The sequence below is a fragment of the Paramisgurnus dabryanus genome, chromosome 13 (assembly GCF_030506205.2).
Source record: "Paramisgurnus dabryanus chromosome 13, PD_genome_1.1, whole genome shotgun sequence".
NCBI lineage: Eukaryota > Metazoa > Chordata > Actinopteri > Cypriniformes > Cobitidae > Paramisgurnus > Paramisgurnus dabryanus.
The window spans coordinates 2,257,978-2,284,320 of NC_133349.1; the positions used below are offsets into that span (position 1 = coordinate 2,257,978).

Consider the following 26,343-nt stretch of genomic DNA (forward strand, 5'->3'; position numbering starts at 1 on the left):
GCAGGTAAATGAACCAGACACTGATTTCTGTTTGTGTGTGTTTGGCAGCTGAAGTGAAGCGTGTTGGAGACACTCTTTTAGGAATGGCCACCCAGTGTGTTCAGGTGAAGAACGTGGTGAAAACATCTCCTCAGACGCTCTCCAACCTCTGCCTCAAGATCAACGTCAAGCTCGGTGGCATCAACAACATCCTGGTGCCACATCAACGGTGAGCCTTTACACTTTGCATGTGTGTGGATCTGTGATAAATGAAATCAGACGTAAGCCTCATTGCTTCTTTTTGAATCCGATTTGCAGGTCCGCTGTCTTCCAGCAGCCGGTGATCTTCCTTGGAGCTGATGTTACTCATCCACCTGCTGGTGATGGAAAGAAGCCATCTATTACGGCTGTAAGCATTTCAATTTTTCTTTGAACTTCCTTGTGTATTTTTTAAGAGATTTTATTAGATCTGAGCAGGGCTGGGTGATATACACTCACCTAAAGGATTATTAGGAACATCTGTTCAATTTCTCATTAATGCAATTATCTAATAAACCAGTTGCTTCAATGCATTTAGGGGTGTTGTCCTGGTCAAGACAATCTCCTGAACCCCAAACTGAATGTCAGAATGGGAAAGAAAGGTGATTTAAGTTATTGTGAGCGTGGCATGGTTGTTGGTGCCAGACGGGCCGGTCTGAGTATTTCACAATCTGCTCAGTTACTGGGATTTTCACGCACAACCATTTCTAGGGTTTACAAAGAGTGGTATGAAAAGGGAAAAACATCCAGTATGTGGCAGTCCTGTGGGGGAAAATGCCTTGTTGATGCTAGAGGTCAGAGGAGAATGGGCCGACCGATTCAAGCTGATAGAAGAGCAACTTTGACTGAAATAACCACTCGTTACAACCGAGGTATGCAGCAAAGCATTTGTGAAGCCACAACACGCACAACCTTGAGGCGGATGGGCTACAACAGGAGAAGACCCCACCGGGTACCACTCATCTCCACTACCAATAGGAAAAAGAGGCTACAATTTGAACGAGCTCACCAAAATTAGACAGTTGAAGACTGGAAAAATGTTGCCTGGTTTGATGAGTCTCGATTTCTGTTGAGACATTCAGATGGTAGAGTCAGAATGAGAACATGGATCCATCATGCCTTGTTACCACTGTGCAGGTTGTTGTTGGTGGGGTAATGGTGTGGGGGATGTTTTCTTGGCACACTTTAGGCCCTTTAGTGCCAATTGGGCATCGTTTAAATGCCACGGCCTACCTGAGCATTGTTTCTGACCATGTCCATCCCTTTATGACCACCATGTACTCATCCTCTGATGGCTACTTCCAGCAGGATAATGCACCATGTCACAAAGCTCGAATCATTTCAAATTGGTTTCTTGAACATGACAATGAGTTCACTGTACTAAAATGGCCCCCACAGCCACCAGATCTCAACCCAATAGAGCATCTTTATCTGGTCTTGGTCATGACTCGGACTCTCGACTACAACACTGCCTGCAGCATTAGTTTAACGCGCATAAATCCAATGTAGACGAAAAAAATCAAATGTGTATTGTATGCCTGGAATAATTTATATATTTACAATGCTATGGTTTACTGTAAAAATCTGCATGGTTCCAATGGCTGTGTGGATGAATGATGCTTTTGGTCAATGGAGAAACCATTCATCCATTTAGGTAATTTCAGGATGAACACATAAATGTTTTCAGAACAACAATCCAAGATGTTTAAGATGATTAAGTTTTAATAGTGCAATCTTTCATTGACCCATCTCTAAATAGTATAGCAAGAATGAGTAAGAGGTTTTTAAATGTGACCCACCCTGCTGTTCTCTGGAGCTTTGAGAGTCGCATGAGTTCATGTATTAGAACAGAACGAGGAGTTGAGGGCGTAATGTTTTTGGAGGGGGCGGGCGGGGGCTTTGATGTGAGAATGGCTCGCCGATGACTCAACGGCGAGGAGGAAATGACATCATCTCACACACTGCTGTACGCAACCACTTGTAACCTCGTAGGCTTATTGCAGTTGCCAAGCGATGGTGACAAAGGGCTGAGTCACGGTGACGGACACGTTTGAGATCCTGATGTGGGTCGAGAACGAGAGGCAGACCACAGAAGGTTTATGTTGATTTTGGGTTGCAACTAGAGGGCGGCAGTTCTCTGTATCTTCTCTATGGGCGTTTTAAAGCTCGTCTGTTTTGCATTATTTGCATATTTCTAGTGCAGAGTTTGTAATGTGCTGCTCTGGCGTGTGCCTTTTAATCTTTCTTATTCAAAACAGCTGTGAGTGTTATTTCTCATCTCATTGTTGTAGTATCGTTTTATAACATGCAATGCTGTGATGTAAGGGCGTTTGTCAGGACGTCGCGGTTTCTGGGTAGTTGCAAGGTGTTTGTGATATTTTTGTGGTTTCCAGTTGGTTGTTTACAAGTCCCAGTCAAGACATTTGTGATGCCACATCCTGTTATGATCAGATTAAAGGTGATGTTAAGACAGTGTATCTAATGTAACAAATGTATTAGTCCACCTGTCCAGTATATGATATAAACAAAAACTTTTATTCTGCAAACGATTAGTTGTGATTAGCTGTTATGCAGCCCCAAAAAAAAATTGGTTTCTGCCTTTCTTGTAAACAACAATAACAAATATATATAGTATAATAAATATATTTAATCATTAGAAATACCACTGTGACTAAAGAGCTTATATATACACTGCAAAAATGACTTTCTTACTTAGTATTTTTGTCTGTCTTGTTTTCAGTAGAAATATCTAAAAATTCTTAAATTAAGATGCTTTTACTTGATGAGCAAAACGACCCAAGAAAATAAGTCTAGTTTAAAGAACCAAAAATATCAAATTTAAGTGTTTTTGTGCATAAAACAAGCAAAAAAATCTGCCATTGGGGTAAGCAAAAAATCTTGAACATTCTTCTTAAACACTAAATTCTTGGGTCGTTTTGCTCATAAAGGAAAAGCATCTTAATTTAAGAATTTTTAGATATTTGTACTGATAACAAGACAAAAATACTAAGATTTTTTCTTGAAAATCATTTTTTGCAGTGTAACTTAGCATTTTTGTTTTGTTTTCAGTAGAAATATCTAAAAATTATTTTATTAAGATTTTTTTCTAATGAGCAAAATGACCTAAGAAAATACGTCTAGTTTTTAGACAAAAAATATCAAATTTAAGTGAATTTGTGCTTTAAACAAGCAATATTATCTGCCAATGGGGTGAGAAAATTTTGTTTGAATTAAGTGTTTAAGAAAAAAGAAATCTTATTTCAACATTTTTTTTCTCACCCATTGGCCGATTTAAGCAGATATTCACTTAAATTTGATATTTTTAGTCTAAAAACTAGACTTATTTTCTTAGGTCATTTTGCTCATCAAGAAATGGCATCTTAATTTAAGTAAAATAATGATTTTGTGCATAAAACAAGCAAAAAAAAATCTTGAAATTGTTTTTGAATTTAGTGTTTAAGAAGAATGTTCAAGAGAAATGTTCTTACCTTATTGGCAGATCTTTTTCTTGTTTTATGCACAAAATCGCTTAAATTTGATATTTTTGGTCTTATTTTCTTGGGTCGTTTTGCTCATCAAAAAAGCATCTTAATTTAAAATTTTTTAGATATTTTTACTGAAGACAAGACAAAATTACTAAGATTTTTTTTTTCTTGAAAATCATTTTTTGCAGTGCATTTTTGCACAACAAAAAATTACTTTATTTCTTAGTATTTTAGTGTTGTTTTAAGAACAAATATCTAAAAATTCTTAAATCAAAATGACCTAAGAAAATAAGTCTAGTTTTTAGACAAAAATCAAATTTAAGTTTATTTGTGCTTAAAACAAACTAAATAATCTGCCAGTGGGATAAGAAAAAAATCTTGAAATAAGGTCACTTTTTTTTAAACACTAAATTCAAGAGAAATGTTCTTACCTCATTGGCAGATCTTTTGCTTGTTTTATGCACAAAATCTTTAAAATTGGATATTTTTGGTCTTATTTTCTTGGGTCGTTTTGCTCATCAAAAAAGCATCTTAATTTAATAATTTTTAGATATTTTACCTGAAGACAAGACAAAATTACTAAGATTTTTTTTTCTTGAAAATCATTTTTTGCAGTGCATTTTTGGCACTACAAAAAATTACTTTCTTAGTATTTTTGTCTTGTTTTAAGTACAAATATCTAAAAATTCTTAAATCAAAATGACCTAAGAAAATAAGTCTAGTTTTTAGACAAAATATAAAATAAAACAAGACAAAAATAATATGTAAGAAAGTCATTTTTTTGCAGTGTGAAATGTAATAACATTAGCATTGTGGTGTTTAAAAATTAATATAAATTAGTTTTTTTTGCAGTATTCAAGATGTGAAAACTCTGCATCTATTTGTTAGTTTATCCAGTTTTAGTTTTCTGTAAAAATGAAGTCAAAACATTATTTAATTATATAATTTGGTAAATGTTGTCAGCAGTTCACCAAATAAAACAAAAATAATAATTTTACTTAAACGCATACCTATAAATAGTAAACAGTCTCTTAATTTGTTTCTCTGATGCCCCTGCAGGTGGTTGGCAGTATGGACGCTCATCCCAGCAGATATTGTGCTACAGTTCGAGTACAGCGGCCCAGACAGGAGATCATTGAAGATCTTTCATACATGGTGCGAGAATTACTCATTCAGTTCTACAAGTCAACACGATTCAAACCCACAAGAATCATCTTCTATAGGGACGGTGTACCAGAAGGACAGTTACCACAGGTAATAATGATCTGGGTCTGCTTAACAGGACCTTTAGGTTATCACATTGTGAATTAAAGTGATATTTCACACGAAAATGAAAATTCTGTCATTTATTCACCCTCCTGTTGTTCGAAACCTGCATGAATTTCTTTCTTTTGTAGGGGTATCGGACAGTTCATTACGATCCGATACAATATTGATTTTCTCTGCTAGCGATTAGATTTTTTTGGTGCTGTGACGACTTCTGTAGCTTCTCTATGCATTTCGAAATGGAGGGGTGAGATGTGGACTGAGCCGTTGGTTGCAATTCACAATCACGTTGCATTTCACGTTGGTTGCAAGTAAATGCGATGCAGCAACAAACCGGTTGTAGCAGCAAAAATACATCTCACCTCTAGATGACGCTTAAAATCTACACACTGGACCTATATGGCAGATATTTAGATATTTTTTTGCTCACCTCCTGAAGTGAAGGGATTGTTTTGTGTTGGCACATTTATCTATTTCATACCATAGCATGCATGTCTTTGCGCTGTGTCTGGTTTAGATCTGTCGTTGATTTGGGACTGATCTATGATCTGATTTAATGTAAGAAAGATTAATAATTTCTGTGTGTATAGATTCTCCATTATGAGCTGCTGGCCATCAGAGACGCCTGCATCAAGCTGGAAAAAGACTACCAGCCTGGCATTACTTACGTAGTAGTACAGAAACGTCACCACACGCGCCTCTTCTGCGCCGACAAGTCAGAAAGAGTGAGTTCTGCACGACAACATGTCTACATGATAACAAACACATTCAGTTTGGCATGCCAGTACCAATGAAAATGTGCAAACGCTGATCCCACAGCATAAATTCACGTACACAGCAGATGTTACTACTGACAGTTTATGGTGTTAAAACACTACGATTGTCAGATCTTTTGGTGTTTGTAAAATCTCAAGTTCATTGTAATGTCTCTTTCCGTTCAGATCGGGAAAAGCGGGAACATTCCGGCAGGAACTACGGTTGACACCAGCATCACTCATCCGTTTGAGTTTGATTTCTACCTGTGCAGTCATGCGGGTATTCAGGTGAGCAGTGTTCTGTGCTTCTCCTGACTGTCATTTGTGAAGCGTGTCAAGACTTTTCCTTCATCCGCTGTCGTTCTCGTCTCAGGGCACCAGCCGTCCATCTCACTACTACGTCCTGTGGGACGACAATCGTTTCACGGCCGACGAGCTGCAGATTTTAACCTACCAGCTGTGTCACACTTACGTGCGCTGTACCCGCTCCGTGTCCATTCCAGCGCCAGCATACTATGCCCGGCTCGTCGCATTCAGAGCACGCTACCATTTGGTGGATAAGGAACATGACAGGTGAGTTCATGAACTTTTTTAATACCAAAGACAACATAAGACTCAATTTGCATTTGTGTTAGCAATGCAAAGGTTGTGGGTTTAAATCCAGGGAACACACATATGGATAAAAACTTTAGGGCTGCAAAACGATTAATTACAATTAATTGCTTGCAAAATAAAAGTTTTTGATTACATCATATACAGTATGTGGATGTGCTGTGTATAATAATTATGTATATATACGTAAAATACAAAACAGATGCAAGTATGTTAAATGTGATTTTACCAAGTAGGATGTGATCCTGGATCAACATTTTTTTTAACCAGTCAGATTGCAGGATTAGGGTGTATGTTAAATCCACGTTTAGGATTGGGTTACAGGCTTTTAAATAATTCTTATACTATTATTTCACAATAATTTGAGGGTTATAAAATGGTTAGGGTTTAAGTTAAGGGTAAGTTGGGTTTATCTTTGATTAAAAAGTTAATCCATGACCAACAAAAATTTTTGATCCACGATCACATCTTAAAGCGACTATGCATGTATATATTTAAGAAATTTTTACATGTGTATATACATTTTTATATTTAATTTATATTACATATAAATATGAGTACTTATAGTGCTGCCTCATGATTAGTCGCGACTAATCGTTTGCAGAATAAAAGTTTTTGTTTACATAATATATGTTTGTGTACTGTGTATAATAATTATGTTTTTATAAAAACACACACGTGCATCTATAATTTTAAGAAAAACATATATTTATATAATAAATATTGATATTTATATATAATATAGATTATATATAAATATAAATATAAACATGTATATACACATGTAAATGTTTCTTAATTATATAAATGCGTGTCTGTGTGTGTATTTATACATAATTGTTATACAGAGTAAACCCACATTTATTAAGTAAACAAAAACTTTTATTCTGCAAACGATTAGTTGTGATTAATCGTGAGGCAGCACTATATCATATAAATATATTTTTTATACATGCATACATTATACGTGTGTGTGTGTGTTTGTGTGTGTGTGTTTATTTATTTTTAGTGCTGGGCAAAGATTAATCGTGATTAATCGCATACAAAATAAAAGTGCATTTTTGCCTAATATATGTGTCTGTACTGTGTGTAATTATTATGTATATTTATTTAAACACACACACATATACATTTCAGAACATTTGTATATTCATATTAATTTTTATTGTTAATATATAAAATCTAAAAATCTAAATAAATATATATATTTATATATAATTTTGTATGCGATTAATCGCGATTAATCTATGCCCAGCACTACCCGTTTACTGTACCTGTCAAAATGATTTGCAGCATCCGGGTTACTATGTTTATTGGTTTTGAGTGGTTGTTATCTAGGAATAACAAACCTGCAAATGCTGCGACTGGCCAATCAGAATCAAGCATTTCAACGAGCCGTGTAATGCATGTTTAAATCTTATAAAGACATTAGCATTTTTGACGCAAGGTCAGTTTAAAGTTGGTTTCTAACCTGTGTATCCATCCGTAGCGGAGAGGGCAGCCATGTCTCCGGACAGAGTAACGGCCGGGATCCCCAGGCGCTGGCCAAAGCTGTGCAGATTCATCACGACACCCTGAGGACAATGTACTTCGCCTGAGAAAGCATCTACCGGTCACCACACTCTTCCTCGAGCCAGTAATCTGGGTGCTACAAGTTCTTTGAACCCCACCAACGTGAACAGAACTGAATCAGAATCTCACACTTTGATTTTCGTTTGATCTGGTCGAACTATGCTCTTTTTTATTATTTAATTGTGTATTATTGTATACTACCTTCGCACTCCCACATGTACGTTCGTATGCAATACGGAGGGAAGGAATGCAGACCAACAAGTCGTTTTGTAAGCCACCACAAAGATGCCTCTTAACCTGTATGTCCGGGTGATGCCCTGAGTGTAGGAATTGTTTTACTCATTGCATTTTTTTATTGTTGTGATATATTTTTTTAATTCTTTTTTTGTGAATACATGGTACATTAGCACTTAGTTTTAGTTTAAAGGCACCACGAGCCCAGCATTTATAGTCTGTGAAACGTACAGACGGCAATCGACTGTAGCATGCCACGAATGCAGGTGTCTCCAGTGGTGTAGCCGGTCGTATTTAGACTCGCCTCATTAGTTAAAGAGCGGCTGAATTAGCATAGATGGACCATAGGGTGCGTTAACTGCACTCGCATCAGCATTACACCGAAACCAGCGTTATGCACCAGCCAAATGCGATGCCAACTGTTCGAAGGGGGTCTTAATCTTTAACACATGCGTTTTTATGCACTCCTATTATTTGTTGTATCATGATTGACAGTTTTGGTGCACATAACTCTTCCTCCACTTTAAGGAATAGTTTGGACAGAAATGATGAATATATATTAGCTCTCATGTTGTTCCAGCCCCGAGTTATTTTTCACAAAACACAGCTGGATGTAAAGCGCTCAAAGGCAACAATAAATGGTGCTTTTTCCATACAACTAACATGGATAGTGATTCATACTTTCAACTCATAATCAAAAATAAGTGGCATATGTTCATGCATTTGCATCATCTGTTTGTTGTATGGAAAACAGAAAAATAATACGGGTTTGGAATAACGCAACATTTTATGTTAAATTGTTCCTTACTAACCTCTGTAAGCAATGCAAAAACAGCCAGTACAAACAACATACGGCACATTTACGGTTGAGATGCACAATCCGTGCATCCGTTTGAATCTGCACAGAAATCCAACCATGCAGGAATAACTGTTTGTATATAGCAACCCACTACCCTCCCGCACACAGACGCTTTGCTTTTCTTGTTGGGCCACCGACAACCCACATCACCAAATGCTTCCACTACGTGTAGTTGGTGACCCCAGTAACACTGCCACATTCCCTATCAAACTCACAAGCACCTTGAACAAACACACACACACACTTTTATCGCCAGTTTTATTGCACCTTTTACCTTCGCCTGATGGATGTTGTTGCAGTGGGCATGCAGGAAACTGTCCACAGTTTAGGAGAAGGTTATGCCATGTGTTCATGTCATATACTGGATGTATGAAATGCATGTTTAAACTGAACTCGTGTTGTAATTGGAGACTAGTTGTAATCACAGTAAGATTGTGCACTTGATACCTGACGCCATATTTTTCATTTGGTTTACAGGAATAGTTCAACCCAAAATGAATTTTTTTTTTATTTACTCATCTTTACTGGGTAGTACGGAGCCCCTAAGGGGACATGGAGCAAAAATTAAATAAAGTTTAGTTTTGCGTGCTCACGTGAAACTATCGCGTGCTCACGTGAAACTATCGCGTGCTCACGTGAAACATTTGCGTGCATATGTGAAACTTCTGCGTGCATACGTGAAACTTTCGCGTGCATACTTTAAAAAAATTCTACACATGAAGGTTTCGCGTGAGCACATGAACGTTTCACGTGAGCACATGAAACTAAACTTTAGATTTTTTTTACTCCAATCTCACCTTAGGGGCTCGGTAGGTTTTCTTCGAGGAAAGAATCAGTTTTTTTAATGCAACAACATATTATAGAGACCATGACAGCTTCAAAGGACAAAAAATGTGACACTGCATTTAAAATCTAAGCTATACAGTAGATTTGTGTTACATGCACAAAGCTATTGTATGGCTTCTGAAGACTTGCAATAACTCATAAGTTCTGTAATAGATTACTTTTGTTTTTGTCATTTTTGACCTTTTTTAGTCTTTTTTTTGTGTGTGGGTTTAAAAGGGCATAAGATTGAGTAAATAATGACAGAAACTTCATTGTCGGGTGAACCTTTTAACACTTCATTTATGAAAAGGGTTATGAATCTTTACCAGGCAACATTGTTGGTAGATGCCTCAAATCAGCCTCGAAGCCTGAAAATGGTCTGTTGTATTTCAAAAAGTTTTTAAGATGGTTTACCATGTTATATTTTAAATCATGTTTATGAGATGTATACAAAGACATGCTTTTATATGTTAGGTTTTACCAACCCAACGAGGTGATTTTTATTGATGCCCCAATGTATGAACTTAATCTGGTCTTTCCTAGACTAAATATTTGAATGCAGTACTTGATTCTCAGAAGCCACGGGCACCGTATGGTTAACCGCCTGGGTAACTGAGTAAACTTCAACTAACCTCAGTCTTGAAGCAATATTGAAGCCACTGATTAAGAACAGTCCTATCATAGCACTTCCCAATAGATTCAGTGAATGGACACATACGTCGTTTTGGCTCTGTATGTAATAGTGAGAGGACTTTGTTCGGAACGGTTATTTTTTAAAGAAAATAAAAGTTGTTTTTTATTAAATGCAGTGTTTGGTGTTTTAAATGGCTGTTTGCATGCATGGGTTTTAATTATACAATTGTATTTCATTATTAAAGATAGGGAGAATGTCACTATTTTTTTTTTACAGCCAATTGCTGAGTGTGTCTTGCAAGCATTTGTTAATATTTATAATTCTAGTACATTAATTGTAATGTAAGGGTTAGCGGGGCACAAACTAATGCGGGGTTAATTGTAACACAGCTACTTAACATATTTCTACAGGGCTGATCAATCTGTGTTTTTGGTCTTTTTCTCTTACTCTCAGAAGATGATCTCATGTGAAAAGTTTTGATGCGTTTTGGTTAAGATATTTTACAAAGAGTGTTTTGGAGTCATGAAAGTTTTGTGTTTTTTTTCTTGATTTCTAAGTTGGGTGTGTAAGTCACCAAATCCAACCTTATATTATTTTTATCACTGTCTTGCTACCTAAAACATAACACCATTTTGAAACATGTTATTAACTCCTAGTAACATAGCTGTGATTGAAAAATTTTTACACAGCGGGGTTAGTTGTCACACAGTGTTACAATGGAGCCTCAATGATAATGAAAATAAATACAATTTAAATACATTTAAAAACAAATGTAAATACTACACTGCAAAAAATGATTTTCAATAAAAAAAATCTTCGTTTTTTTTCTGTTTTCAGTAAAAAATCAAAAAATTCTTAAATTAAGATGTATTTTCTTGATGAGCAAAACGATCTAAGAAAATATATTTTTGTCTATATTTTTGGTCTATATTTTTTTTAGATCAAAAATATCAAATTTAAGTGATTTTGTGCATAAAACAAGCAAATGGCCAATGGGGTAAGCAAATTTTTCTTGAATTTTTCTTGAATTTAGTGTTTAAGAAAAATGTTAAAGATTTTTTTTGCTTACCCCATTGGCAGATTTTTTTGCTTGTTTTTTGCACAAAATAACTTTGATATTTTGGGTCTAAAAACTAATTTATTTGGGTCGTTTTGCTCATCAAGTAAAGCATCTTAATTTAAGAATTTTTAGATATTTTTACTGAAAATAAGACAAAAATACTAATAATTTTTTTCTTGAAAATCATTTTTTTGCAGTGTATTCATCAAAATAATAACTGTTAATACAGTATCAGAGGAAATAACTCACAATTATGATTTTTTTGTCTTTATATGCATTAATGCTTAATTCAAGGATGGTTAGATGAAGGATGATGGATGGATGAATGTGTGGATATCTATATATTATAGGCAGATATAAAAACAATATCCACCTTTAGTATATAGACATAATTTAATTTAATTATTTGTGTTTAACCTAAAGCAGGTGTTACAATAAATCCTCTGTTTGTTACAATGAACCTCACCTATGGGGTAAGTTGTCACATTTGCACTCCTGTCACTTTCGGTGTAATTGTTCAGTGTTTTGTAAACAAACTTGAAGTGTCCATTTGTAGCAGAGATTTGTGTGTTGATTGCATAAAAAATAATTAATCTAACTTAAATATTTTTTGAATGATAGAGTCAAAAAGTGTTCGTTTTGCCCTGCTCTACCCTACTAATAAATTAAAATGTGAAATGATGAAACAAAAATATTGGGTGGAAATATTGGTAAGATCTTGAAAAGATAATATTGTACTGGAATTGAGGCAGGTGTTTCGAGGAAGGGGTTAAGTTTTCTTGGTGATGTCAGCTGAAATGTCATTTCAGAGGTTGTGACAGCAGGGGTGTATAATTTCCGGGGGAAAGTAAACCCCAACCACCCCAATATTTATACAATGATTCATGCAAGGGCGTAGGTTTGATTCTGGCATTGGTGGGGACATAAATAAAATGGTTGCATTGCAAAAACTGTTTATCACCGTTTACTTGACACAAACAACAGACAACTCAGTATGCACTTTACTCAGTAACATCTGACTCGCCACCCCTGGCCATCCCAAATTTATAATAAACAATTCGTTATGACCTAGGGCCTAATAAACAGTAACTGTTTAAGTCTTTGTCAAAAAAAAAAGAAAATCACATTGTAAGATATAACCATATTTACTTTATAACAATGAAGAATATGCAATTAATATTTAATTCTTAATTTAATTTTGCCAAAAAAATCCCAGTGTTGAAGTTGGTACGTATATCATGCTGTTTCCTGAACAACGTTTATTAACGTTTCTGTAGTTCACATTAAATCTTCTTTTCATTAACAGACAGTTAATCAGTGTGAAAAAAAATAATTTTAAGTTTAAAATGCAACCTTACATTATGTCTACATCTGTGCAAGTAATGACCACAGTGCAGTAATGTAAAGTATTCAGCAATCATGACATGAATTCATGTTTTTACCATGTTGGGGTTATTTTCTTTCATGGATTAGGGACCCCCTAAATAACCTTGCTACCCCATTTATAGGTTAACAAAAGTTTGCAACTCCTCAGGTTAACATGGGATTGTCGTGTATTGGTGAAAACACTGTCCTTGAATCATTATGTGACACAACTTGTTCCGTATTTTGTGAATGAAACAGTTACAGTGGGTATAATAATACTTTCTTCCTCACTTACCTGTAGCCCGAATAATCACGCGCGTCTTGTTGAGTGAACTTTGGCGCGTTGTACAAAGTGAAACCATCCTATCACACGTAGCGAGTAAAGACAAGCCCATAAAGTGATGTGATTTAGAGAAGCGGGACTCAAGAAATGCTAATCCAATCAGATTAGCAATGTGATTAGAGAGGCGGGACTAAAGAAATGCAAAGCCAATCATATTAGCGATGTGAGTTACGGAGGCGGGCATTGCAGAGAACGAAAGCTGTTAACCGTTTGTGTACCACATAGAGCGTCATTTTTACAGAACGGGATTGCAAAAGATTTCTATTCTCATTTAAATGATTCCTGAAAAAAAATATAATAAGTAAAAAATAGAAAACACAAGAATAAGAAGGACATTAGTGGTTATATATAAATACAGATTAATTGTTTGGCCGAAATTATTGCTAGGGACAATTCAGTCTTCCCTGAATATTGCTAGGGACATGTCCCTAGCGTCCCACCCTAAATCTACGCCCATGGATTCATGAAAACATACGTGACAACCACCAGTGTTTCTACCAAATTTACACCCTGGCGTTGGGATTACATTTTGATAAAAAATATATTTTAATTTTAATGTTAATAGGTGGTTTTGACGTAAAATATATGAATGATGTGTAAACCAGCTTGGTGAATGTTTCGTTTTTCAAAAATAAAATGTATAGTCAAAAACGTCATTTATTATCAGAAAGACGGATTCATTGGTAGTCTGAGCATTTTTGATGTTAGGAAAACCTTTAGGATGACACGCACTGTATGAAAGTCAATAAGCGATTATTATGATTGACATTTATGATTATTGACTCCGCCCTCTGTCCGTTGGCAACCAATCAGCGCGGGACTGGCGTCAGGTCGTTGCGTCGCACTCGCGGAGGAGCTCCATATTTAGCTCGAGCGAGTCTGACAGCCAGTAAACCCAAGACAGAGTTCAAGTCCAACTTATTTCACCCCACAACCGCAGAAACACGCAGAAAACAAACGAGTCACAAAAGCCACCAGGTTCGGGAACGGGTTCGACTGGTGTCGGGGACTTTGAGGAAACAGAACACGACGTTTTAATGGGATTTTCTTTCCTCTCAGATGGGAATGTAGCTTAGCTGCTTAGCCTGACCACTAGCGGTAGCGGGCTAGCCGTGTGTCGAAGAGTGAAGACGGAATAAGTGGACTTTCAGGCGTTATAACGACATAACATCTCAACAAACCGCCACAGTTTTCCCAGGGGAGCGTTTGCGAAGACGTCGCCGTCCCAGGAACGGCCATTCTGGGCTGTTTTGTGGAGATTGAGTGGGAACTTCTCGGTTTAGCTGGCTGGCTAGCTGGCCGTCACGTCGGTTTGTCAGTCGAACCTGAAATCCGGACCGGATAGGGGAGGGAGGGACACCGAACTCTCCCTTGAGGTCCAAAGGGCCCCCTTTGATATACGAGCTTTAGGGAAGGTGGTTCTTGACGGGATTCGAACCAGCAAACATTTGGTTCGGCTAGTGGTCAGGCTAAGCAGCTATAGAGATATAACCATATTTACTTTATAACAATGAAGAATATGCAATTAATATTTAATTCTTAATTTAATTTTGCCAAAAAAATCCCAGTGTTGAAGTTGGTACGTATATCATGCTGTTTCCTGAACAACGTTTATTAACGTTTCTGTAGTTCACATTAAATCTTCTTTTCATTAACAGACAGTTAATCAGTGTGAAAAAAAATAATTTTAAGTTTAAAATGCAACCTTACATTATGTCTACATCTGTGCAAGTAATGACCACAGTGCAGTAATGTAAAGTATTCAGCAATCATGACATGAATTCATGTTTTTACCATGTTGGGGTTATTTTCTTTCATGGATTAGGGACCCCCTAAATAACCTTGCTACCCCATTTATAGGTTAACAAAAGTTTGCAACTCCTCAGGTTAACATGGGATTGTCGTGTATTGGTGAAAACACTGTCCTTGAATCATTATGTGACACAACTTGTTCCGTATTTTGTGAATGAAACAGTTACAGTGGGTATAATAATACTTTCTTCCTCACTTACCTGTAGCCCGAATAATCACGCGCGTCTTGTTGAGTGAACTTTGGCGCGTTGTACAAAGTGAAACCATCCTATCACACGTAGCGAGTAAAGACAAGCCCATAAAGTGATGTGATTTAGAGAAGCGGGACTCAAGAAATGCTAATCCAATCAGATTAGCAATGTGATTAGAGAGGCGGGACTAAAGAAATGCAAAGCCAATCATATTAGCGATGTGAGTTACGGAGGCGGGCATTGCAGAGAACGAAAGCTGTTAACCGTTTGTGTACCACATAGAGCGTCATTTTTACAGAACGGGATTGCAAAAGATTTCTATTCTCATTTAAATGATTCCTGAAAAAAAATATAATAAGTAAAAAATAGAAAACACAAGAATAAGAAGGACATTAGTGGTTATATATAAATACAGATTAATTGTTTGGCCGAAATTATTGCTAGGGACAATTCAGTCTTCCCTGAATATTGCTAGGGACATGTCCCTAGCGTCCCACCCTAAATCTACGCCCATGGATTCATGAAAACATACGTGACAACCACCAGTGTTTCTACCAAATTTACACCCTGGCGTTGGGATTACATTTTGATAAAAAATATATTTTAATTTTAATGTTAATAGGTGGTTTTGACGTAAAATATATGAATGATGTGTAAACCAGCTTGGTGAATGTTTCGTTTTTCAAAAATAAAATGTATAGTCAAAAACGTCATTTATTATCAGAAAGACGGATTCATTGGTAGTCTGAGCATTTTTGATGTTAGGAAAACCTTTAGGATGACACGCACTGTATGAAAGTCAATAAGCGATTATTATGATTGACATTTATGATTATTGACTCCGCCCTCTGTCCGTTGGCAACCAATCAGCGCGGGACTGGCGTCAGGTCGTTGCGTCGCACTCGCGGAGGAGCTCCATATTTAGCTCGAGCGAGTCTGACAGCCAGTAAACCCAAGACAGAGTTCAAGTCCAACTTATTTCACCCCACAACCGCAGAAACACGCAGAAAACAAACGAGTCACAAAAGCCACCAGGTTCGGGAACGGGTTCGACTGGTGTCGGGGACTTTGAGGAAACAGAACACGACGTTTTAATGGGATTTTCTTTCCTCTCAGATGGGAATGTAGCTTAGCTGCTTAGCCTGACCACTAGCGGTAGCGGGCTAGCCGTGTGTCGAAGAGTGAAGACGGAATAAGTGGACTTTCAGGCGTTATAACGACATAACATCTCAACAAACCGCCACAGTTTTCCCAGGGGAGCGTTTGCGAAGACGTCGCCGTCCCAGGAACGGCCATTCTGGGCTGTTTTGTGGAGATTGAGTGGGAACTTCTCGGTTTAGCTGGCTGGCTAGCTGGCCGTCACGTCGGTTTGTCAGTCGAACCTGAAATCCGGACCGGATAGGGGAGGGAGGGACACCGAACTCTCCCTTGAGGTCCAAAGGGCCCCCTTTGATATACGAGCTTTAGGGAAGGTGGTTCTTGACGGGATTCGAACCAGCAAACATTTGGTTCGGCTGTCAGAACCGGTTCGGGCGGCTGTGGGGACTTTCTCTCCATCAGACTTTTTGAAGTTCGTCTACTGCGGGCCGGGGACGGAACCGGACAGAGACCTCATGAATGGAAATCGGCACTACAGGTGTGTATGTTGTTGGATTTGTCAGGCAGCTGGCTGTCACGATTTTATGGCTCTTTAATATAAATGAACTTTGATTCATATTGTAGTTTCTGTAAGTGAAATGAAGCTGGGTTAAGATAAGTTTGACATTTATTGTGTCCTGTATATGCATCCCTACGTCCAGAGCATTTTCACGTGCAGGTGTCTCTGCTATTTTGACACAGTGATCCTAAAGTAAAATATTTTTTGCAATAGATGAAAGTCTGCAGATGATCATTTCTAGTGCATGTAGACTATGTAGTAGTCATTTTGATACAGGTGTGTGGGTAGACTAAACACAGGTGTGGATAGTTTGAAAAGCAGAAAGTGTATAGTGAAACGTTTCGCTTTCGTCAGCGTTCCCACGGTCATGAAAAATCTGGAAGTGCAAGTTATATAGTCGTTTTACAGACCTTGTAAATTCATGGAAAGTAATAAGATGTTTGGAAAAGTAATGAATACGATGATAGTAAATATAAATTTTGGTAACAATTGTATTAGTTAATGCTTGAGCTAATATAAGCTAACAACAAACAATATTTCGAAATCAGGCATTGACATTAACTAACATATAATAATAATAACAAAGATTAATAAATGCAAATGCTGATGTTCATGTTAGCTCATGCATTTACTAATGTTAACCTTAGTGAAAGTGTTACTTACTTTTATAGTTAAATATTTATTTGTCTAGATCCTCTTAAGTAGAAAAATCAGTTATTTACACATTTATTTAAATGAATTTAAACAATCTGAATATGGATTTTGGAAACTCCTTATGCAATAATCACAGATGACTGGATATTTTATGTTAATTTATTTAAAAGTGTAGGGAAACCTGTTGTCTTTGTGTATCTGACTACCCCACCAATGACTCGAAACTGATTTTACCTTACTAATGTTTTAAGAGACTTGTTTAATTATGTTAAGGACTTAGAGATTTGTTATGTAATGGTACGTTTGTGTTTACATTAGTTCTAGATAAAAAAAATTCTACTGTGGTTTAGATGAGAGCAATTATCTCATTGTTCCTCATGATGGGCATTTAGAGACTATGACTAAATCCTATGATTTTCATGTTATGAGTCATTTTGGTTTGAAGAGGCACTAGTCAGATGGAGGGGGGAGTAGACTAGTTTGCCACAAATGCTGTAAATTGTTTTAGTGAAAAGGAAGTGACCTCCCATAGTCATACTGACCTAAAGTCAAGAGTTCATTATTTACAGGGTCAGTAATACCAAAGTCTTTTTTAAGTGTATTTCTTAAGTTTTGTGTCTTTAACCTTTAAATGTTTGTTTGTGTTATGTTTCTTGAACAAAACATGTTTCCTGTATTGACTAAGAGTTTGTCAGATGTCTTTATGGTATACAGTCCCCATATTCTTGTCACCTCTGAAATGCCCCCTTTTGATACGGGCTTTAGGACATTTTTAATTTTTATCTTGTGATTGGATTTCCCCTCAGGGTATACCCATTGGTTCTGTATAAATTCTCTGCTGATTTTGGGAAATCATTTTTTTTAAATAATCCTTTACCTTTAGTGACAGGATCTTCTCTATTTATTGTCCAAACAGTCATAAATCATATCATCAGATTTTTAAAAACCTTGATTTTTTTTAAGTGCATTTAAATCTTTTTTCACCTGTTTTTTTTACTAATGTTTAACTTTATATTCTTGGGCCTTGAGCGCCTTTTTAGTTCATATACATTTAAGAAATATTTACATATATAGATATATTTCTATATAATTTTATTATCAAAAATATTTATATATATTTATATATATATAATATGAATATTTAATACGTATATATTTTTTTTAATTGCACATGCATGTGTGTGTTTATATAAACATAATTATTATACACACACATATATATGATGTTAACAAAAACCTTTTATTCTGCAAACGATTAGTTGTGATTAATCATTATACTAATATTCTGTTTGTGTATATTATATGACAATGAAACAGTTTAGTGCAAAAACCCAATAATTGTTTATTAATAGGACAAGACTGTCGAAAGATTTTAGAGTTGATACATGTGTAGGTTATTTATTAATCTGTCAAGCAAACATTGTTCTGCCAATACTAATAATCTCTCAAGATGGTCAAATATTGACCAATTATTTAATCTGGCCTATATGACAGTCTGCCATTTGTTTTTAATGTTTTTAATATGCAAGTTTTTCTTTTGACAATATTCTACATTAGGCATGGGCCGGTATGAGATTTTGGCGGTATGATAACCTTAAGCGAAAATACCACCGTTTTACAGTATTGCGGTTTTGCCATTGCAACACTCAAATGTGTTATTTTCAGACATATACAATGCATTTTATTTTTAAGCAACATACAACATGTTTGCTGGGTTAAAATAAAGCCTTTAAATTATGATTTTCTTTCAAAAAAATATTTTCTTAATATATATTAAATATAAATTACATAACTTAATGTTTTAATACATTTTGTGGAAACGCAGCTCATACCTTGCAAACGGTATTACAGAAAATGTTAGTGGTTTTAAAACCTTTGTATACATTGAAATCGGTAACCGGCCCATGCCTATTCTACATTATATGTATGTACTACAGTAGATCCCTTACTTTTTCTTAATTTATGTTTTTCCACATTTTAAAATAATAGTTTATTAATAACTCATCAATAATGGAGTAACACAAATATAACTATGTGGCAATTATGTTGGCTAAAAGCATTTAAAATAAATCAAATTAATATATCATCTTGTACCATATGCCTTTAGAATTCTACTCTGGACTTACTTTGACTACATTTTCTTCATTATTCAGTCCATATTCTTTTTTTCAAAACTTTATTTAAAAATAAAATTGTTCTAAAGAAAGTATGTTTTTATTTAAAAGTAACATTTATTCAAGCATACGTTGGCAGATTACAAGATTTTTATGATCATGGAAAACATTTTAGTCGAGGTTACAATGGTTTGGTCTAAATTACGATTTCTTTGAGAAGACAATAAATCATGTATTTTCATGTGTTTTTCAAGTAGATGATTATGAAAGATTAAAATGTTTATATTAAAATCAATACTGTTGAAACAGTTTAAAATAATAATGCTTTAACCCAGTATGTTATTATTAGTTAGGTTCTGAATATGATATGATTAGTAATTAGTTAATAAATATCAGATGTTTCCTGTCACTGAAGTAGGAGAGCCACCACAAAGGGCAAGCCCTGTTATTTCACTTTGAGATGTTGCTAGTACAGGTGGGTGCGTACAGACCAAAATGATGTCATTTTCCCACACAGGTTGCATAAACTGTTTATTGAACTTTCAGGAACCCTTAAGGCGTAAAACACTTTTAGTTGTTTGAAGTTTGGCTTGTAACAGTGTGCTGCATGCCTTTCAAACGCAGCTCTTCAGTTGGATGTAATGCCAGATCAGAGCAGGACTTGCAGCCGTTCAATGTGCTTCATCTCATTCTGTGAGGTTTCGACAGCAGCCACTTTAGCCCCTCCCACTGACCATAGATGACATAGTATGGTTGGTTTCTATGGAGAGTGCAGTTTCCTTTAAACTAGTAGGGGTTTAATTGCTTTTTATGTGTAATGAAAGTTGGTAGTAGGGGGACCCCATGGTGGTAAAATTCTAGTCTGACTTGTCTGGGGGAGCCACTGTTGTCTGCTTGATAGGTCTGCCTGCTTATGCTTTGATTATTTTGGTTAGCTTTCCAACAGTACTAGAAAATAGGACTTTAAAACTAAATTTTGAACTGAATTATTTAATAGAAGAACTATTATTTTACCAGTTATAGTAACCGAGTATGCTTAAAACGTTTGATATGCACTTAAACGATCAAAACCTAAATAAGCACAAGAATGTTGTTTATTCATTTACCAAAATGAAAGAATAAACTACATTGTAAAAAGTGGATCAACTTTAAAAAATTACTTCAATTGGTAATAGGGTTGTAAATCTTACAGTTTATTATCTCCGCCAGCGATGCATTATTTGTCAATACATCAAACTTTTCTTCGATGCAATTTCGATTCTTCTAATTTATCAATACTTAAATATAACATGCCTTGTTAAGCAGTTATATTTTTAATAACGCACGACAAAAAATAACATGAACATTTAATTAAACTATTTAAAAAAAGGCACAATCTCCGTACACTTTTTATCTAAATAAAAAAAATGATGAGGAAAAAATGTCACACAAAATCAAGCTTATGATGGCAACAGTCAAAGTCTTTAGTGTTTCAGCTGGTGCTGGCAAAGGTTTGTTTGTCCAATCCATTTTCCAAATACAAAATATTTCCAAACCCAAGATTTGCATCTGATAGCAGTCACAGCGTCTTCTGCCTCTTTCGCTCTGTTTTAGTTGCTCCAACCACTTTGTTGTTGCATTGCATTCACTTGCTGACACTAACGCATGAAAGTAAACAAAAATACGCACTTTGGCAAAATGCGTATGTACGTTACGTCAAGGAATGAGGAAGCGAAGAGCGTTAAAATAAAGGTAGCTCATATCGATATTTTATGTGTGGCATATCGATGCGCCACACGGTTCATGTCGTTGCATTGTTACACCTTCGATTGATAACAATTTTTTCAACTTTTTCACCTAAAATAAAAATTAAATGACATTTTAAGTTGAAAAAAACTTATTTTTAAGTGTTAACCTTACCTTTATTTTTTAAGTGTTACCAATTGAAGTAATTTTTAAGTGATCCAACTTTCGCTGTTTACAGTATACACATTTACCTCTATATTCACTTTTGTTCACCCCATGTTTAGACCTATCATAGCTCAAGAATGTGATGCTTTTTATATAAAGCTTGCACAAAGACAACACTATAGGCTTCTTAAAAGTGTTCAGGCCATAAACACAAGGTGGATCAGGAAGGACCTTCAGTGTGGCTTCTCAGTCTGGGGAATGTTTTCACGGGTGTTACGTATGGGGGTTCTCTGTCTAGATGAGGCCCTCTATGACTTTTAGGGTATTTTTCTTTGAAAAAGTTTTTTGGGGGATGGCAAAGGGGCTCTGTGAGGGGAATTTAGACCAGGAAGAGGACCCAGATGCAGATATGGGAGTAAAAGACACAGGGATTTATTATACCAAGGCTTATTATACATTTGTTTGAGTTTAATTGTCAGATTTTCGCTTATTTTCTATTGCTTTCTTACTATGCTGCTTTGGCATATTAGATTTGTTTGCCACAAAGTGTGTCATTCATTTGAGGTGGAATTTTAACCAAGAATGGATGGTATTCATAAAGTTACACTCGTGTGGTCAGGGGTTCAGGCAGTTTTCCCCTGCCACATATTTTGCCAAATACCGGCCACCCTCTACTAGTGGTTGACTGATATTGAGAATGCAATGTGGCCGATATGAGTTGTAACACAAATTAAATTACAGTAAAAGGGATACAGAAAATGAGTAAAACTGAATGGTGGATTAAATTCATTTATTGTTAAGAACTATAAGGTATTGGTTAACCTGTTTTGATAAATTGGTGCACATAGATATAAATGAAATGAAAATTTCCCCATAATAGATCAAAAATAGTGTCGATACACAATACATCATATCCGTTTTAAGCTGGTGAGAAAGCTCAGTGGATGTGAGTAAATTATTACCACTTCAGAGAAAGCAGGTTTTCAAAATATGATCTATACTTTGGAGCCAAAGTACGTTATTTCATTGTGGAAGTTTTTCGCAGACACAGCCGTGCCTAAAATCTATGACGAGATTGCGTCAGAAGTAAAAAACTGTATAAGCAAAGCTTAACAAGCTGGACCTAGCTGTGATGCATGAAGTTTGTAGCATATTTTATTTGCAGTCTTGAGTTTTAAATATGTTGTTCAGTTTTAAATAAATTGTTGAGGAGCTTTTTCATTTGTTATTCATTGGTACAGTTTAACATAGCACTATATTTTATTTTGGAGTGTATTGCTTCTACTCATGTATGTGTATGCTCCTTAAATAAAAATTCAGATGTTATGCATTGTTTTTATTAATTTAACTCCTATACAGTCTCTTTAAGGGTTATAATAAAGTATTTCTCATTGTCGAATCTTTATTTAGCAAATAAAAAGCACAAAAATTGAAACGGCGAATCGCAGAAGCTACATAACCGCAATTAGCGCAATATGTATCGAATCGGCACACAAGTATTGGGATAGTATTCAGGGCTCAACGCAAAACAAAATTTATACTGGCCCGGTCGGGCCAGTGGTTCAGGTTTTCACTTGCCCTGCCAATATTTTCACTGGCCCTAATAAAAAAATTTCAGTGTCACATATTTAAAAATAATAATTCAAAAGTCAAATATAATTGTATACATATAACAGACATGTTCCAACGAAAATAGGCTCCCAACTTTTCTGCTTTACCTGTAAACTGACAGCAAACTGTGCAAAATATTGCATTGTTTCTTTCGTCGTGTTTTACCCAAGTAAATGTCTGCTTCCAAGATGTTAAATAAATATACATTGATGAAAATATGTTTTAGTTACTGAGGGTCAAGCACTGGCCGGATCGGGCAAGTGACAATACTTTTTACTGGCCCGAACGTCTCTCACGCTTGCCCCAGTCCTTTATGTTGAGCCCTGGTATTGAATCGCCAGATTAGTGAATTGTCCCAGCTCTAATGCATATGCAATAAGGTTAGTCGCAAAAATAACTAGACCACACCTTTTCAGTGCTAATTATTCACGTTACATCTTTAGTAAATAAAAAAACACATGATTTGGCTAAAGAAAGGAATTTGTGTAAGGGATAATTTTCATTTTCTGATGAACTATTCCTTTAGGTATAATTATTTATACATTTCTAACTCTATGTAGTGCAGAATAACATCAATTGGTTAAAACAAAATCACAATTTAATATTAGGGCTGGGGGAAAAAGATTTTTCGATTAATTGTTTTTTTTCTACGTGGTCGATTCAAAGTCGATTCTTAAAGCCCGAGAATCAATTTTTTTTCCCATTAAGGTTGTAACAGTATACCGGTGTGACGGTATACCTTGAAATTAACTTTTACGATTATCATACCGTAAACATTTGCTTATTCACGGTTTTGGAAAAAAAAATAAAGCAGATCTCACCTGCGCTACTACGCACATGCAACTTCATTTGGCGTGACTGCTAGACTCCACTCGTTTATGTACAGATACTACAAATTCTAACCTCTATCCCCCACCAAAAAAAAGTTAAAATCTACAGCATGGGAATACTTTAGGCATACGAAAAACGAATGCAGGGTTGCCCTTAAAGATGGATATCAGGTGTGCAAAAAATGTGGATGAAGAGTGGCTGCAAAAAGAGGCACTTAAGCCCATTTAAGTGATTTATATTACGGATCAATTTAAGTTGATTATACTTAGGCCATATAATAAAAACTATACATTTCACTCACAATATGACGATGTCAACAAATGAATATATCCAGAGCAGCTCTGAAAGAATTTAATGAGTATTTTATCCTTTTATTTAAAATAATAAAATAAAAAATAGTAATAAATTAAGAATCAAAGAATCACATTTTTCGAAAGTTTTTTTTTCTAAAAAAAGTTTGATATAATAAACCATATGCTCATCCCAAAACCCCTATCTGTTTTTTATTAATTTAAGGGTCATTGTAGCTAATGATAATAATAATAATATGTCTTTAATACCGGCAAGCCGAGAAACCGTGATAGTTTCTGTGACGATTATCATACCGTGGAAATCTTATACCGTTACAACCCTATTTTCCACATTTATTTCCGCAAACATTAAACTTAGAAACGCAATCCTGTCATGCATTCATTCAGTCTTTATTCTAATATAATATAATATTCTAATATAATATAATATAATATTCTATATAATCTATATTTATTGAGTTGAATCGTAAATCGAGTATAAAAATCGGCCCGAGAATCGGAATCGATTTGAGAATCGAAACGAATCGATTTGATAGCATGAATCAAAATCAAATTGATCTGGAACATCTGAATCGATACACAGCCCTATTTAATATTAGTATAAAAAATTTTTGCATTTTGCACAGCACATATTGCAGAGCAAAATGCACAATGCTAATGCCATTGCTTGGAAACGTATGTCCTAATCTCCGGATTACAGTATTTTCTGATCTGACTGCACAGACGCAAAACGTCGCTGACACTTCCCATCGCGGTTCTGTCAGAGTCTGAACCCTGTGCCGTGACTGATGTCATTGTGTCCTGTTTGCTGAGCACTCGCCCTGTTCACACAGCCCAGACCTCTGCTATTCACAAGAGCTATATTGTGTGTGTGTGTGTGTGTGTTTGCTGTAGTTAGTTAGGCAGAGGTAGACAGCCTGCAATACAGCAGCACATTTATCTGAGAAAATCTAGAATAAGACCAGATTGGTTGAACGACAGTAGTTGGTTGAACAGGTCTGGTTTTAAACTACACTATAGTACTGTTCTGCAGTCGTAGTCTCGGGTTGGTTTGGTAAATACTTGGTACTTCGCAATTAGGGTTGAACAGCAGAGGAAATTTGAGGCTAGGACTGATGACCAATATTTCAACACTGCTCTGCTGAGTTCTGCTTGCTGTTATTTATTTTTCGATGAACTATTTTTAAAAATAGTTATATATATGTATATATTAAAAAAAAAAAAATATATATATATATATTATTTATTTATCATAAAACATCCCATGCAATGTCAATGTTAGTGCCATCAAATTTAAATCATTTTATTTTCATTACACTCTTGCAACGTCCTGATCCTCACAGCTGATTGGTTGTCAGTAAACATGTTGTGCAGCTTTGATGCTTTTAGTGTAGACGACCACAAACTGACGCGATACAACGTCATCCGCTTCCACCGTAGGCATGGTGTTACTGTGCAAACAGGGTCACGGTGTGAATGAGTTCCTGCGGTAATGATTCAGAGCACCGACTGCAACAGCACCGCATCTCAGCTGAATGATGATTTATTGTTAATCACTCCTTTCCCTTAAGAGAACCCAGAAAATAGTACATTACCTTCATTTCTTGTTTTTTAACCACTGGAGAGCGGCAGCTACATCTATGTGTGTTTTGATAGCATAAACTCCAGTCACAGTCACTTCTAGCCCATATTTTTCTCTGTGTGTATGGGTCACCTGAGGACATAATGCTTGCCAGCAGTACAGCGAGGGCATTAATGTAGTAGATTCATTCAGTTAAGAGCTTGCTTCCCTACTGCTTGTGTAGCAGTATGTTGAAGCAATCTTGTGTCTGGTGGTTTGTAGAGAAATGTTTAGCTTTCTTGTTTTTTATCTCTAAAGCAAACGGTCTCTGTCCTAATTTATTTGAGCTATTTTAATGACAGGATGTGTTGAAATTATGTTCTGAAGACATGGGTTCATCGGAAATGGCTCCATAATGACATGAGGTCCGATAGTCCGCTGTTAAGCATGGTATCGTTGTTTTCCATCACACAAACTGATTATACGACTATAATAGCAAAAATGGTAAACCCCTCTATTGTCCATCACCTTTCAGACGAGCACATTTGGAGTACAACAACTTATACAACTTAATTTTGTAAATGTCTTTGCTCTTCCAAGCTTTACAACGATAGAAAACCAGGATCAGAGAAAAACTTGTGATTTTGAACCCTAAAAAAGTTTATTCCTCCTTCACAGAGATA

The 26,343-nt window shown here is 35.8% G+C and overlaps 2 protein-coding genes across 7 annotated transcripts in view; both read left to right on the forward strand.

Annotated features, from left to right (window-relative positions):
- The window catches only part of ago1 (argonaute RISC component 1), a 31,655-nt gene extending 21,225 nt beyond the window's left edge, over positions 1-10,430 (forward strand). For both annotated transcript variants that reach the window (XM_065298958.2, XM_065298959.2), the window contains 7 exons: positions 49-208; positions 298-388; positions 4,563-4,757; positions 5,360-5,494; positions 5,711-5,812; positions 5,898-6,097; positions 7,626-10,430. In XM_065298958.2, coding sequence (XP_065155030.1) covers positions 49-208; positions 298-388; positions 4,563-4,757; positions 5,360-5,494; positions 5,711-5,812; positions 5,898-6,097; positions 7,626-7,734 — 992 coding nt within the window. In that variant the 3' untranslated portion in view covers positions 7,735-10,430. The remainder of the gene's footprint in view (positions 1-48; positions 209-297; positions 389-4,562; positions 4,758-5,359; positions 5,495-5,710; positions 5,813-5,897; positions 6,098-7,625) is intronic.
- A 5,505-nt stretch (positions 10,431-15,935) lies between these two features.
- Positions 15,936-26,343, forward strand: part of ago3a (argonaute RISC catalytic component 3a) — a 42,876-nt gene continuing 32,468 nt past the window's right edge. For all 5 annotated transcript variants that reach the window (XM_065298954.2, XM_065298956.2, XM_065298955.2 and 2 more), the window contains exon 1: positions 15,936-16,667. In XM_065298954.2, the coding sequence (XP_065155026.1) occupies positions 16,649-16,667 (19 nt within the window). In that variant the 5' untranslated portion in view covers positions 15,936-16,648. The remainder of the gene's footprint in view (positions 16,668-26,343) is intronic.